The sequence below is a fragment of the Pleurodeles waltl genome, chromosome 2_2 (genome assembly GCF_031143425.1).
Source record: "Pleurodeles waltl isolate 20211129_DDA chromosome 2_2, aPleWal1.hap1.20221129, whole genome shotgun sequence".
Lineage (NCBI taxonomy): Eukaryota > Metazoa > Chordata > Amphibia > Caudata > Salamandridae > Pleurodeles > Pleurodeles waltl.
The window spans coordinates 462,673,533-462,690,391 of NC_090439.1; the positions used below are offsets into that span (position 1 = coordinate 462,673,533).

The 16,859-nt window shown below is 41.2% G+C and overlaps 1 protein-coding gene across 3 annotated transcripts in view; it reads left to right on the plus strand.

Annotated features, from left to right (window-relative positions):
- Positions 1 to 16,859, plus strand: part of SPIRE1 (spire type actin nucleation factor 1) — a 430,877-nt gene that overhangs the window by 35,237 nt on the left and 378,781 nt on the right. For all 3 annotated transcript variants that reach the window (XM_069219936.1, XM_069219937.1, XM_069219938.1), the window contains exon 2: positions 1,492 to 1,526. In XM_069219936.1, coding sequence (XP_069076037.1) covers positions 1,492 to 1,526 — 35 coding nt within the window. The remainder of the gene's footprint in view (positions 1 to 1,491; positions 1,527 to 16,859) is intronic.

A 16,859-nucleotide genomic window follows, 5' to 3' on the forward strand; every position in this document is an offset into this window, starting at 1 on the left:
TCATAGTTTTATTAAATGTATGTATACAGCAGTAGCATGCACACCATCCACTGGAATTTCACCAAGCACAAAATGCACGTTTTTAAAAAGAATTAGCAAGGGCCCGTGTCCAATACAAAACCGGCCATGGTTGAAAATCACTTTCTGGACCAGGTGGAATTCTGAGTATTGCCATCTTCCATTTTGTCTCTCACATATTGCACTCAGAGGAACAACAAGCTCCTAACAAGAAAACAAAGTTTGATTGCTTTGATTCTTCAATCAATAAGAAAAAGAGTGTGCTATGGTGAACTAACAAGACCTGAGAGATCTCTGGCGAGCATCTAAATCTGTCTTTTGATAGCTGTAGGTGGTTTAGAAAAGGTATGATTCTTTTATTGTAATAATGTCAGTGAGGTATTTTTTTAACCGCTTTGGAGACCGATTGTTTACGTCGAATTCAGATTATACCTAAAAGTTTATGAATTGCAATTCATGAGGGACTATTTTATATCTCAAAAGCATGCTAAATCATCAAATTCTTTATTTCATACATGCATTGTACACTGAAAACAAATCCCTTTTCTTTTCCTTTTTCACTACAGCTGGCTTCCTTTATAATCCTTTAGTTGGAATGCATGTGTGTTTTCCTGGTCTGCTTTCCCCATAGTTCTTTCTCCTCTGTTTTTGCTATTGACTTTCCAGGTATGTTTATTTCCATTGTTGTGTTCGCAAGCTTCCCCTTATTTGTTGTTCGTCCTCCTTTGTTTTCACATCAGAAAAGCTTTGCCTGTGCCATTAAGCCTGGCTTAATGAGGTGCCATATGCAAATGTGCACAAATGTAGGCATGTACAATTTTTTTCATATTTTAGAGCTTTAGAGCCAGACCTTCTGCCTTTATCAGTACTTCTTTAAGCTGGGTACTGGTGTGAGCTGAGTTGAAGTTTGGTTGCTGTCTTTTGAAAGGTCACAGTAGCCAACTTCACAGGGTTGTAACCACTGGTGTTATAATAGGACACATTTAGTGAAGTACCCTTACAGTCCCAAATGGAGCAGGAAAAATCTTCACTATTTTATAAAGGTAATGGTTGTGTGTTTTGAGATTCAATGTAGTCACCAAGTAGCACACCTGAGAACCAAAAATTAAATGGTTCAGTGGATGTACAATCTCTTTTTGTGAAAATAACCAGTCTCGTTTATAGAGAAGGCTTGTACACTGACCCATACCTGACACTGCGAAAGAGTTAAAATGCTCAGTTCTTGATGACTGTATGTGCTGTGGTGCAAGTATTGCAGTTAACGGCGTAGAGTCCCAGACCATTTTGCTCTGGGACTATTGACTCTCAGGCCAGCTTTTCTCTCATATGAGATCTTCATTTCATGTTCTCTGATATGGAATTGTTTTCCACGCACAAGCATACTCTGTGAAGTAAAACTTCACAAAATCTGTCTTATGTCCCTTCTTTTTCAGGTGACCTAGGATCTAAAGATTGTTTTATTTTCCTATACAGGTAAATCTGAACGGCCGCTCTGCACAGAGACTGAGGTAAGACACTTAATTTATTTTGTCCATGTAATTTGCTTTATCTGTTCGTAATGCCAAAACGTTGACCTTTCATGACTTAAGCGTAGTAACCATTATAATGTTTTAAATCATGTATGAGACCATTAATGAATACTGGTTAGCATATCTAATTTTTAGTGACTCAAGGATTACGAGCCCTGTTTCAGTTGAAGAGAATTTTAGAACAAGCTAATTGTACTATTCAGTGGACTCTGGTGATGAGTAAGAAATCATAATTCTTGTATTGTGTTGTGACAGTGGATGTTCTTAGGTCTACATCTTCCCTCTAGATGCTGTTCATGAGTGGATTTGTTTCAACAGGTGTGGCCTGCTTGGTCCTTAACCGAAGGCCTTCTAATGGCTACAGCATTAGATCGTGGATACCTGCACCTCTGTCTCTCTGTTCTTGGGTAGTCAATTGCATATTGACATGAATTGTGACCCTCTCACAAACCCACAGAATGTGTCATTGGGGTTTAGGCACTCATTAATCTGGTTTAAAAAAACCTGTGAAGAAATTAAGTGGTGATTGAAAAAGAAAATCACAAACAGAAGCTGAAATTTTAAATGAATGTACAATTTTAAATTTGAGGTTTTAGTGCTCGAATGTGTGAGAAAACAAATATATGAACTATATGGCTGAAAGAAGGAAATGTGTGATGAGGGTGATATCACAAGGTTGTAATTCATGGTGCTCCAGTGATCTGAACAGGCTCTCCTTTAAATAATGAATAGAGGCTGCCATGCAAAAGCTGGTAAGACGGGCATACCAGAAGTACACCATAGACAGAGAATGTCACCAACCTCCTCAGTGACCATTCTATCTGACAGTGCTGCATATTTTAATTTGACCCATTTTAAATATTACAGTTCTTGTAAGTTATGTTGCCCACACTGTAGAATTGATTTACTTCTAGGTGCAGAATAAATCTCAGTACAGTATGGGTAGTCTAGGTTGGATAAGATAGTATGTATAGGCACTAGTATAGATAGTACAACATGCCTCATCTTCCTTTTGTAGTTGTTTAGGTTGATTAATTGGAATTAAACTGTATGCAGCTATTTTACTAAAAATGGTGTCCTCTTTTGCGCTTTACTTTAAATTCATCAGGAAAGCAGTAAAATGCACAATTAACATCAGTCAGCCTTTCTTGCTAGTGATAGGCGTTTTCACGGATAAAAACTTTGCATGAGGAGTTGCAATGTTAAATCAAAAAATAAGCATTGTACATTTAAACAGTCTCAGTCCTATAGTAACTGAAGGCCCTAAGACAGCTGACCTTTCTATTTTATTTTCATAATTGTTGGACAATGCCAGCATAAAGTATGGCAGATAGAAATTGTTAGTTTCTCTGCGTATCCGATAGGGGGTTAATAGTGATAAATATGTAAGATGATTTAAAAGGTAGGGTAAAATGTAAGAAGATGTAAACCTCATTTTTATTGGAAACTGACACCTGCCAATTTACATACAGTATTGTCAGTTAAATGTAGACATTCCCGGATCTTAACCTGCACTTAAATAATCATTCACAATCCGTTTAAGGTATTTTTGTAACCAGAAAGCCTCTCATTGAAAGTGTATCACGAATAACTGTATTTAAGTTGATGATTGGCCCAAAGGTAGTTTGATGATTGTGCAACTTGGGGTCAGCGAACATAAGTATTAACGAAAATCCTGAATTACTGAATCTGACCCATGATGGGAATGGAAGGATTACTATTTAATATTTCAGAAGAAGTATTCTTTTAGATTGCCATGCAGCTGTTCAGTGAATATTTGCTCCATGATTTTAGCAACAAAGTGCAGTTTGGATTCTGGTCGAAATTGAGGGGTATGATCCAAGGTATGGATAAATGAAGTGTTTTGCAAGAATATTGGTACTAGTTTAGTGGTGATCGTTTTGCACTTCTTATAGGATTTTAACAATTGCACTAAAATCTAAATACTTTTGTGATGAGTGCAGCGTTTGTGTATTGAAAACCTGGAAGCTTTACAGATTGAAACAGAAGGTTATGTTTTTGTTGGAATGCCGAGTGTACTAGTGTGACGATATTCTCTTGGTATTAACAACTTTCTTGAGGGTAAAATGAAGAAAGTGGGTGATGGGAGAGTTTCTAAGAAAATATTGGTGGTTCGGCTTGTTAAAAATCTTGTGCGTTGCTACTGATAGCAGTATGTGCCATTTCTTTTCTGTGGAGTATTTTGTTAAAAACTTTCATGGAAAGGAATTATGTCAAGTGTCTCTATTAGATAATTTAGTGTAAGTATTTATTAATTTGTCTAAGCTGTTTCAGATATAGCGCAAGTCCAATTTTCAAGCCATCGAATGCTGCTGAAGTGATTTATCGCATATGTTTTGGGGATGCACCTTGTGTTGTGGCGGTTTATATCTGCGTCATCTGCCCTGGTAACTTAACTTCCAGTTGTAAGATCTTTTTGCAAGTCTTGAGTGTTTAGTGCTGTTGTACAGTTGAAGTAATCGTAGTGGCTGCCTGTCTTTTAGTTGGAAGTACTCTGCCCATACATGTGCACCGCTTCCTAATTTCCCTCCAGAGTTTATCTTCAGCGCTGAACAATAAAACCATTGAACTTCATTCAGTATGGCGTGGGTGGTATTGCATTGTCAAGTCAGCGCATGTTGGTTTTTTCAAGCTATTGCATTACCACACACATCGTGTCCTGTCACAACCTTGGTAAATGCCGTCATCTCCTTTCCTTTCCTTTCCATGCTTAGCCTGGCTTCTCTGCCTTTGTTGTGGCCATCCTGCATGCTGTGATTTCCCATGGTTGCTCTTCGGTGCTTTGACATTCATCATCAGCTGAGGAAGCAGTTCTGAGAGATGCCCTGCCCACCCCAGCTCTCTTCACTGGAATGCTTCTGACGTTGAGGAAAGAATGCAGTGCCCCAGGAGGTGTATGCAAAGAAGTGGTGAAGATGTGATCTTTTGTGTTCCCATTAGATGTTTTATTGCTACAGGGCTCACTGGCACAACTTGGTGCTTTTCATATATTCCAGTTGCGTCATCTGCAGTCCTCGAAGCGAAGGAACAACCTGCGAAGGGTTGGACTCGCGGCAATAGACCAAACTTGAACGTCTTCATTTTTGTTGTCTGACAGGAAGCCCATCCCAAGGTCGGCGTGGCTCTGGCTCACGCAGCAGCCGCGCGCATATGACTAATGGACGCCTGCGCGTGCCTGTCTTTCACGAGTTTACAAGAGGCATTCTGCGTCGTCCGGCCAGCCCAGCATTCCATGATTCAGCACATTTCGGCCTTTTGAAATATTCTTTTGTAACGAATTACAAGGCTGGATTTAAAAGAATATGCCATCGGTACTTCCTTGGAGCCTGGGCATCAAGTACTATGGGCATGGAAAGCAGACTTTACAAAACAGTGGGTTAATGTTGCAGTTTAGCTTAAGAGAATGCAAACAAAGTACGAAAATTCTTTATCACCTACCGGAGTTAGCACGCCTCTGCCTTACCGGCCAAATCCCTTTGTAGCTAACGCACACAAAGTGACGTGAGTGGAACACATTCCGCCGGAAGGTGAGGGTTGCGCGAGCTCAGACCTCCTGGAATGTTGTTGTCTGTGTACCAACCTGGACATTAAGTAGGGGTGGCCCAGTGACCAGCTGCCACCCGTGGCACTACTAACACAACTCCTGACTTCTGTGGTCCGAAAGGAAGTTTAAGTAACCAAAAGGAAGCCTGACTTATTAAATGATAGTTACTTACTTCATTTTCCCAGCCCTTCATGAGCAATTAGGAGGCTGATGAGGGGCTGAGGGTGGAACATCCGGTTAAATCTCTGATATTATGAGCGGGTGGCAAATGGTGTGTGACGTCACGTCTGTTTCATGAATTAACATCAGTCATTATTGTCATACAGTACCTGGAAACGCAGGTCTTTTAAACTCATACTTGGGCTTTGGTAACAAGCACTTGCCCAGTTTTGTCCATTGATGAGTGACAGAGAGGAAAAGGTGGGTCTTTTGTCTAATACGTTGGACAAAATGTTGTCTTAACATCTGCAGACCCTTTTTAGTTCTGGGCTAGAAAGTGCATGTGCTGTCTCTTCAAGAAGCATTTGTTAGCTTATAGTGTGGGCATAGCGCTCACCCGGCGCCATTCTCACTTTAATTTCTTTATTTATTAGTGGTTACCTGCTTTAGGACTCCCCCCTGTTCATTCATGCCCCTGGAGCATGGGTGCATTACTTGTATCCATGCCGGTGGAGTATGGATGCATTACTTATATCCCTCCCTCCGCTACTAATTTTTTTAGGCGCTACAACTTTCTATGTATTCACCCTCCTTCCTTTCAGGGCTGATGGTGCTATTTTGGTCTGCCCCCACCCCACCACCCCATCACATGCTGAACTTTATTTTCTTTTTTTATTTTAGTTTTTGCAGATTTATATATAGCGGAAGTTCGACATGAATGTATTGGAGCGCTTAACATTAGCACCAGTTACATCGCTACACAAGGACACATTCATTTTGTAGGCACGTGTAAATTACGTGACTTGCCCAGACTCGCAGCATGTTGAGCCGACACTGAGACTCGAACCTGGTTCCTTAGCTCCAAAGTCGACAGCTCTGACCATTACGCCACATCCCCTTCTCTTATGGAGAAAGTTATACATGGGCACCAAACTTTCGTTAGGTTTTGTGTAATACATGCATAATGCTCACACAAACTAAAAGCTGATGGCATGCTGTTTAGAAATATTCCCCTTTTGTGCTTTAAAGTCTGTTGCCGGAACCTGCTGGCAGGGAGAGCCAATCAGGAGGGTGCTCATGGCCATTGTGGGTGATGGCTAAGCCCCTGCGTATGCCTGATATCCAGATTGGTTGTACCCCTACTCGTCCTTTCCGGCTTCCTATGGTACTCTAATTCTGTTTGCTTGATGAGGTCTCATATGAGATTGCTTCACGCACTCCCTGCTGCACCCATAGATCTGGTGATGTTAAACTGCAACTATTGGACATTTGGGGAAATTGTGTCGGGAACACTTTCTGGAGCATTCCTGAGTCTAGTCCTGTGTGCAGTCTAATGTTGGGAAAGTGGCAGATTTACAGGAGCGAAGAAAGGAAGTTAAGCTTAGAGAAAAGTCACTTGCAGGCAGGGGGCAATGAAATAAACAAGGAGAACGAGGCACAAAGAGAAGGAGCGACCATAGCAGGTGAGAAGATATCAGTATAAAGTGCAGCAGATGCTACAGCACCGGGGTAAATTGCTTTGAGGGATCCATAGCAGAGTAGTTTTGGCTGTTTTGTACCCAGAGGCAGGGATGTGAGTTTCTGTGTTTGCATTAGGGACCGTACCATCCTATCTACGGCAGTCCACCACCCCAACACCGTGTTTCCACTCCTTCAAAATCACAGCTTCTTAAATGAGAAATCTGCCCAAGCACACACAAATGCCCACAACACACACTGCGATATTGGAACTCTCCATCAAACAATGCAATGGTCAGTCACAAAGGTCTATTTTCCATTACTACATAGACCCCCAAACCACACAAAACCATAAACACAACATCCCTCGCCTCAAAAAATCAGCCTCCGGCAGAAGAAATTGACAGAAACGCATGCATCCAGCTAAACACCTGGCAATACCATGCCCTTCTGCTTTACACTTCGGAGCATATAGATTCATATCTCCTCTTCGCTCCAACAGTTCAGACACCCTCCTTCTACCTCATCTTTATAAACATAGCTATCTATCCTGCACTCTAACAATCCAAGTACCAATTTTCTCTTTTTATTTAAGTATAGGAAGAGACATCCTCACACCCTGGAGCAGACTCCATCTGCCCTGGCTCATGATTCAAGCTTTCCTCTCCATAGCTTGCACTAACAATACTCCGTCCCTCTCAATTACTGTGTCTAGCAGTGGAGTGTACAATAGAACTTGGGGCAAACTGCTGCTGCCCACTCCTTCATTCTAATCATAAGTGTTACAGTGCACAAGCTCTTGGAGGGGACAGTGCATGAGGCATAGCACACACCCTCCGTCTGTGTACCTGGCCTTTCTAGCTCATAAGCAAGTCATCGTGGGATACCCTGCATGCTACCAGGTGAGATGCCATAAGTGTGATGGGAATGCTCCGACATAGGTCCCATTGCTCAGTGTGCCTATCGATTCACTCCGTTTCCCCATGTTACTAAGTGCAAATCCCAAAGTTCCCGTCAGTAGGAGAGCTATTGGCTTTGTCAATGTCTTTTAGCCATGTGCTATAGCAACATCATAGCGCTTTTTCCCGTGACTTTCAGCTGTGTTGACTAGCAGCATGCTGCTACACGCCATGACTAAAATACATTGACTTAGACAAAGCCAATATCTCTCGCAGTGCTCAGACTTATTGGGTTTGCCAATGCTTGTTGCTCTACGCTGGCACCGTATTTATTCTATTAGTTGATGTCTCATAAGGTCCTTAGTACTGCTCATGAGCTGCTTCAGATACTTGCAGGACGTTGAAACCAGATTAGAAACGGCTCCACTACTTGTAATCCAGCCCTTGTTCTAACTCTTTGTGCCACTAACGTGAATCTAAAGCTCAGACCTGCCCAGTCGGATAAAAGGATATGAAGTCTGTTTTGTATGGTTGGAAAATGCATGTTTGCAGTGTGGCAAGTGTTTAATGTCATCCAAGTTGGTCAGAGGCTGCTGCACTCCTGTTGCTCCTCTTAGGCACGAAGAAAAGCTGAAGCCTTTGAAGCATATAGGGCTGGCTTATAGATGCAAGTAACCTTCCATTTGTCAGACATTTATTTCAAAATGTTTCACCTGCTGCTGTATTGGGTGAGCTTCCACTGTTACAATCATGGCAGAGCATATATGTGATGCCTTTTAAATATCTGGTACAACAGCCCTAAAAAGACAGAGAAGGTAAGGGCCACACAAACCAACAGATGAAGAACAAAAGCACGTTATCCAGAACCAAAGATCCAGGACAAAGTCTTTAAGAGTTCTTGGGAATGTTTAAAAAAAAAAAAAAAAAAAAAAAAGCCAGTCATTTAAAAATGCATCTTCCTGTAGATGGTGTACTGCTGTGTTGCAAGCAGATTCCAAAGGTGGTTAGCTGGTCCCATTGAGAATATCAGGCATCCCATAATTTCCACTGTATTTTGTAGATTGAAGTCAGACAGTCTTCTGGGTAGTGAGGGCCTGTTGTTGGCCTCTTGCTTTTACAGTGCATCTCTGGGCACAGGAAGCGGGGATTGGCAGGCAACCAGTCCCCTCTGTACTTCTCTTTATTTTGTAGGCCTGTGGCTCTGGCCATATCCTGGTTCGCAGTTCTATGTTTGAGTGTTTTGTGCAGGCAGGGGCCATATAGGAGGGGCATGGGGGCGCAGGCAGGGAAGTGGGAGGCAGTAGTTCTCACTATCTCTAAATCTTATAAAGCACCCTTCAATGGATTGTTACATAGAGTGGGACCCGTGCCAAGGGCTACCCCACTCCTCGTGTACCCAAGAACAGCTGTGACAGACCTCTTACACTCTGTGGGTGCCAACTGCTCTGTCTTGTCACAGTTTCCATAGAGCCCGTAGACAGCCTAGCTCCTTGGAAGCAGGTGAAAAAGCGTGTACCCCATGACTATTGAAAATGTGCCCTCTCCCATTAGTTGCTATATGACATGGGCATGGGGATAATAGTCCCAGATGATAAAAGGTGTACCACTGTGGGTTTACCCTTCTTTTCCAGGAGCATGTGGATATGCTATTTCAGGCATTTTTTAGGGGCGAGCGCAAAGTGCTCCGTCCCTCTTCTAATCTCTCTTTAGGGGGATTTTAACCACGCCCATGCTACGTCAGTCACTTTCAGTGGTTTGTGGGCTTGCCTTTTAAAATCCGCTTGCTTTCACTCGTGAAAGGCATGCATACGTCATGCCTTTTCCGGTGTTTAGCCCTCCTCAAGAGCACCTGTAAACTCCTGGCAACATACGAGGCTCTATGTTTTCCATATGGTTTCTGGACTACTTTTTCTCTTTATTTCGCAGCGAAACACAGCGCAGTTGCGCTCGTTTTTGTTTTTTTTATCATTTAATGTAGCAAGAAAAGTCCGGTTAGGAGTTTACAACGCTAATAGCTCTAACTCGACGTAATGCGAGACCCGTTGCATTGCAAATGCTTGTTCAACATTATGGTTTCTTCATTATGAGACTTACATTTTCTCTTACCTGTAGAAGCTTCACCCTAAAAGCACACTGGCCATGGTAATACAGTGTGACTGTGTAATGCTGGAGAACTGGCTGTCAGGGAAGGCAATTACTTGCCTGTTTAACAAGTTGGCACTTCCAATAAGAGTACTTTGGTGCCAGTAGCTGATATCTCTAAAGTGCGCCCGTGCAATCTGCCAGTCCCGTTTGAGGATTCGTAGTTTTCCAATACTGGTTTGCCGTAGGTGAAAAGTGATTATAGGGAAGCCTGTTGCCGCTGGATAGACTGAGGTTGATACTGTGTTCTCTGTGTGAAGTGGTACAATTTATTCACATCATGGTAGTCATGCTAGTAAACTGCCTGTCCCCTTTTCACTACCAATGTGATGAGGCAGTAGTTTTTCACACTTTTTTTTTTAACCTACTGCTCTCTGATATGGTCAATTCTGATCCCCTCCTTTTGGATGCTGTCGAGAAGCGACCGGTTCCTAATGCATATTGCCAGAGAAGTGGGCTTAGAAAAGGAATGGGGTTACGGCATATGATATCCTTTATGATAGCAGTCGTCTTAAGTACCCGATCACGTAAAGATGTATTGTTTGCTTTTTTACTTTAGAGTAAACAATGCCGTGCTGTAGGCAGTTCTGTTCTTTGCCTGTAGAGGGCGACAGTTGATGTACGGAGCGATCCCAGGGAAGAGGTAGTTTTAGGTTTAACATTAGCCAATGCCTTTTAACTAACTTGGCTCTGTTATTGGTTTGTGCTTGTTCAGTTGTTAAATTGTTTTTTTCCTTCAGTCCAGTTCGATGTAAGTTGAAGTGTCTTTTCTTATTTCATACACAGGTTGATGATACCTAAAAGTTGAGTTTGCCACGTAAGAATGCATAAATAAATGAATATGCACGTATGAGCTTTCAGCCAGCCCTCTTCGTCCACTGGTCTTTTATTCTGTCATTTACCTGTTTCTTCAGCCCACTACAGCTAGCCACATGGGACAGTTAGTAAGTCCACTTTAGCCACTGGTTAACTTCACTGTGAGTGACAACATTCTGCTCTTTCACGGGGGGCAGATCTGCACACAAAGTAGTTCCTTCTGTGCCAGTGACTACGATGGATATTTGTACCTTTTGTGACCAAAACATATTTTTGCTCTTAGCCACTGTTTCTTTTTTTCTTTTATTGTAGCCCGACAGCTCCCCCAACAATAACGTTTTACAAAAACCATCTCAAAATAAAACAAGCATTAACAAAGCCAAAAGGCAGGCAGCCAACGCCGTACCTATTATCTTTGCCTGTGTTTGTTCAATTAAAGGGACTGCAGCGTGGCTAAGCAGCATGGCTACAAACGATAAAGCATGATGCACGCCTTTGAGTATCCTGCTGTTTTCAACCTTCTTTAAATGCTTTTGATGACTTCACGGAAGTGGTTGGGAAAGGAGCAGCGGGATGTGGAACAACTATGACAAAACCTTTATAGGGGCTTAGGTCTAAAATCATTTGTTAATTCCTTTAAATCCAGCTAAATATGAACTTTTTATTTTGCTCTCCTTTAGGAAAAAAAGCTGCTGTCATGTCAGGGTCTATAGCAAACAGGTGCGCTAATGTGCATGTAATACAGAATGGAAAATTCATATGAGGTTGTTAAAAATAGTGGTCAGTTAGTGCCTTAATAAAATTGACAAATCATTATGCAAGTAACACGGATAAGATTTGGGGAGGTCTATGGCCTGATTTAGAAGTCAGCCAAGGGGAATACTCCATCACAAACGTGATGGATATCCCGTCGTCTGTATTACGATACCATTCTATCCTATGGGGTTCATAATACAGCGCTGGGATATCCATCACGATTGTGACAGAGTGAGTATTCCCTCTGCCAACAAGTAAATCAGGCCCTGTTTGTATTGTAAAACCTATGGGGATAACATTTCAGATGTTGGCAAAGGAGGTTCTGTTTAGCATGAAGGGGTGGTGTTGCTATTCACTGTGGTGTCTGGGTCATTTAGTCTGAAAAGGGCTCATAGTATCACAAGTTGTTTGTTTACTGATGGGGAATTGCATTTCCTCAGAGTGTTTGACTGCTTCAATTATCTGAGTGACTGTTCTTTGTGTGTGTGCTGAATTTTCCACTACCAACTAGACCTGACGACACCTATGATGTCAACATTAGAACGTGAGAGCTGCTCCTGAGGTATAGCAAATGTTAGTCATTTAGGAATTAGAGTAAGAGATGGGATGGAGGTGGAATTGGTAATGCTGGGGAAGCCTTCACAGAGGTCACCTCTAGGTCTCTAATAATTTAGAAACGTACCTATGTCCTCTCTTGCACTTATCTTGAGAGAGGTCTCGGGTTCCTGAAGACCACAAACGGTGTCTCAGTGAACCATGCTTCCTTTCTCAGCGCTGCTGTGAGAGAGGTGGACCCTAAGTAAACTTTACTCTAGTGATCTGCCTGGAGTCCATATATAGCAGCATTGAGGTATTTTCTCCAGGTTTTCATGATTTTTCAGAGGACAGTCCAGTGAGACCGGCAGAGAGTAAAGAGAGTATTGATGTTGGGGAGCATAGAGTATCCCTTTGCAAGATGCAAGTCTTATTAAAGGAAGAAGATAGGAGTGGTAGTGAACAGGTTGATGAGAAACCTGCTTCCAAAAAGAGACGTACACTTTAACAAAACAGTTACTGGGGGAATCCAATAATGCATTCTGAGCGAGTTATTCTCGTCGTGGTATTTTTGACATAGACTTTAGGATGAAATATTTACTCCTTTCTTTTCTCAGAGTTAAACACTGCTCGAATCAGAACTGTTGTATTGTCATACATGGGATCATAAGCCTAGTTTGGGATTAAAGTAATGTACATTGTCTGGAACAGAAATGCAGACAAAGAGGGGTCAAGCTAACTCTTCGACATGCAGGTTTTCTCCATTGCTAGTCTGTTTAAGTTACTAAACAAAATAATGTTTTACACACACTATAAGTGGACAGTATTTGATTTAATATAAATTGCGTAATGAGTGCCTTTCTCAGAATTATGTCCTTCCCAATGATGATTTGCAAGAATGAGTTTACCAGACAATGCACAGGCCCCTCTTATTTTAAGGTGTAACCCAAATGTGTATTAAGTCAAGATGGATATTACGCTGTGGGTTGAGGCAGATTTCCAGTCATTCCAAGCATTGGCAAAGCTAATAGCTCTCACCTATCCGAGAGATATTGGCTTTGTTGATGTATTCTATTGATATTGCTGCACAGCAGCTGCTCTTCTACACTTGATTGAAAGTATGAGAAAAGCGATATAAGCAACCTGGGGCAGTAAGTAAAAAGGACATAGTGGTAAAGAAACACGGGATGGAAAGCACCAAAGATGAGGCGGCAAGCAATAAGACCATAGCAGCAAGTACCACAAGATGGCAAGCAACAAGGACAGCAGCAACAACGATGGGGGCCATAACAGATGCACGCTTATGGAATGCTGTGAAAAACAACTTAAAGAAAACGAGTACCTAGGAGAGCCATGTTCCAGGGTAGGAACAAACGTGCGATAAAGAAGTGAAGCCCAGAAGCACTGATCAAAGAAGAACTGGCAAATGAGTGACAGTGAATCCAACCAATAGAAAGCAGTGGATGAGCTACAACCCCCGTAAACAAACAAAATTACTCGTACGCGTCAACACATGCAGTGTCTCAGGCAAGACCTAAAAATGGGAGTATAGAGGACTTTCAGTTCTGTGTTGACATGAAGAAGAATGTGTCAGTGGTTTAGATTTAGGACCGATTGATGCGCTACTATATTCTCTCCCCACAAAAAGTGTTGCTCACATCACCTCAGTAAACCTAACAAGCCCCAAAAGCAGTATGATCTTTCAGTCAACTAGCTTCATGCTATTTGCTTCAGTAGGGTACATATTCTTAATTGCTGGACTTATTCACAGGCTGTCACAGTGCATCAAACCTCCTGCTACCCAGTCTCCTAGAATGTTGTTTGATATTGTGTGGGCGAACCACAATTACATTAACTGTGCTGTTGTCACCAACTAACCCCAGTATGTTTGGTATTTGTGGCACATTGATACATTCCCACTGACATGACATTCATACAGGCAAGCATATTATTTTTATTGCATTCCAGCAATATTAATTTGATCACTGAAAATAATACCGTCAAGTATCAAATATGTATTTTTTTATGCATTTCCCAAAATTCAAATCTTAATGTTATTTGCATTGTTATAAACCCATGTTTTTCGTCATTGGTTGTTGGTTGCAGCAGGCGCCTTCTGAAGTAGAGTGAGCATTTTCCTTGCTGATTTCAATCCAGAAGAAGAATACAAGTCTATATTTTGCTATATCAGAAAATGCTTGGCCTACCTCATACGTATCATAAAGCAGCTTTGTAGGCGTTTGGAGTTTAATGTCTCAGCTAATACATAGTTTGTCATTTGAGTAAAGCTTGGAATTTAGGTCTAACCATCAAAGAGGTGTATAGTTTCAGTCACACATGCTAGACGGCTTCTAAACTACAGTCAATTATCTGTTAAAATCTAATTTTCAAATATATGCTGGTCAAGTTTCCTTGAGTGCAGTATATTCTCGGGAGGATGGGCCATCTTGGTAAATAGTCAGGAGTTGCAGAACTCATGCTCAGTGTTTTTCCTGACTTGAAGGATTGCAGTCCCTTTTTTTTTTTTTTTTTTTTAAATGTTGAATTTTCAAAAGTTATCCACCTAAATGACTTGGATCTGACGCTGCCACACCTCGTACTGGATTTAGTGTTGCGAACAGACTATATTGGCATGACTACCACATTAATACATTTTAGGTGCCCGAATTGAGTAAATGTATTTCATGCTGTAAGCGACCCCCCCCTCCCCCGCCCCTCAGCCGCTGGAGCCTTATGAGTAGTTTGCTCTGCATGGAACCCTTCAGGCAACCGAGCAGTATTTCGTCTCCCTGTGACTTCCAGTATGTGTTTTCCCAATCATGTAATTAGTCTTGAGTCCTTAAACAGCTCGACCAGTCATGGCGATTTTGCTTATGTGTCACCTCTATTAAAGCTTTCAAAACGAAAATAAATCCAGGAAGGAATTCTGGGCTTTCCCATCCCGCTTTTAATTAAGCCTTTTGATGTTGGTAAATTGTAATGAGCCTTGCGAGTTGTCTTTATTAAGGAATAATCCTCCTGCTCTTTGATTCTTTCTTGAAGGAATAATGCATTGCTATGTTGTTTTCTAAGAAATGTTAATGTGTATTTAAAGGGTTAAAATACGTTCTTCCTTCAGTCCACAAATGTTTTTTTTAATTTCTTGAGCCCCTGCAAAGGGGTATGTTGCAGATACAGAGATTGCTTGAAATATCCTTGCAATAAGATTGTTGTTTGACCTCATGTTGCAAACTACTTACCTTTGTTCACTCTTTCTCTCTTGCTCTACCCATTCTCAAAAGCTGCTATTTTTCTTTTGTGCTTTATACCCCTTTTATTTTATCTTCAGTTGTCTTAACCATTACATAATATCTGTTTTCCACTCTTGACTAAATTGTGCATCCAAAAAGCCTTGAAGACCAGCTGTTAATGTTGCGAACATGCTTTACGCACACCTACAGGATCAGTGCCCTGATTGCAGTGTATCTACAGAGTACAAGTCATAAAATGCGACACAAAACCTCTTGTTCTGCATCAACTCTTCTGCCTCAAGACATCACCCTTGCATTATAATATTTACCACAATCTCTCTCGCTACACTCTTTACTTCATTAACTAATCACACTAGTGAGGATGTAGATTTGAAGGGCTTTGTTTTAGGTGTGGTCTTAAAGGCAAATTGCATGCCATAGCGGGGTGCATTAATGTTATGGGTTGCATTGTGTTTTCTTGGCAAAATTCACAGTTCATTTGGACTTTGAGGGACCCGTATCAGAATGTCTGGAGGTAAACAAAGCACAAAAATAAAAACATTTTAATTTACAAATGTTCTAGTTGAGTAAAAAAGAGCTTTTCCACAAATAAAACAGGTGCGTGTAGTTGACGCTGCTCTTTGCTTAGTTCTAGAAGTAGATGATTTGTTGGGTTTTCTGCAGGAACGTGGCATTTGCCATTGTATACTGGTCTTGTATGACTAAGGGCCAACTCTTTAGGACCTTGCTATTCTAGGGCTGCCATTTTAAGTGGTTGAAACCTCACAACAAGTTTGTCCTTGTTACTCCAGCGTTTGTGGTTTAATACCGATTACTAAGAACATGTCTTTTGATTTTTTTCAAAAGAAGCCGGTCAGTTGGGCGTATGAATAGAAATACTGGATTCCGGAACTCTGCAGTAGGCTTTCTTAGTTTGCAAATGTGATGCAATTATACTTAAGGAACCGAAGTTTAACAATTGCTTAACCCTTCTTCTTCGTCGACATAACTAAGTTGGTTTTGACTTAAAACTGCATTGATCTGGGATTACCAAACAAACCTGCCGGTCCCATTATGGGCCCAGACGAGAGGTTTAAGAAGCCATGTTCCATTGGGTCTGTAGGCTGAACCACATTGGACATGGCTGCATTAATTTCAAAACTATGTGTTACTTGAAGGAAAATATAGTAGCACACAGGTCTACCTGCAGTACCACCTGTGTTTTCTTAATATGAGCATAGGCAGCCGGTAGAGGTGATCTGACAGAAAAAACGTTCTTGCAAAGTGAGTTGTTTAATAACGTTACAAATTAAGCATAAAATACCGTGGGGAGCATGTTGCCTTGTCAGATGCCCAAAAATGTGATTGATCTTGCTGGTTAAATGCAGTAAAAATCAGGCAGATGTAATGTAGCAATGCAGATATATATATATTTTTTCTGCTGGATATTTTATATTTTCGAATGTGATATATAAGCAAACCAAATGCTATTGTGAATGCATGTTTTCTTTGTTGTCGGCATTGTTTATCGACTGTGACCTTGGGTATTGCTGCTACTGATATAAATAGTTTCTCAATTTTTCCTATTTTCTCAGAAATACTTACCAACTTTCTTTTCTACCTGATTCATATATGTGAAACCTGTTTTTAATCACAATTTCCCTTTAAAAAAAGTAAGTCATATATAAAATAATAGTAGGCTGTTGGAATAAAAGAGAGATTCTGTTATTTGAAAAGGGCTGACATTAGATTA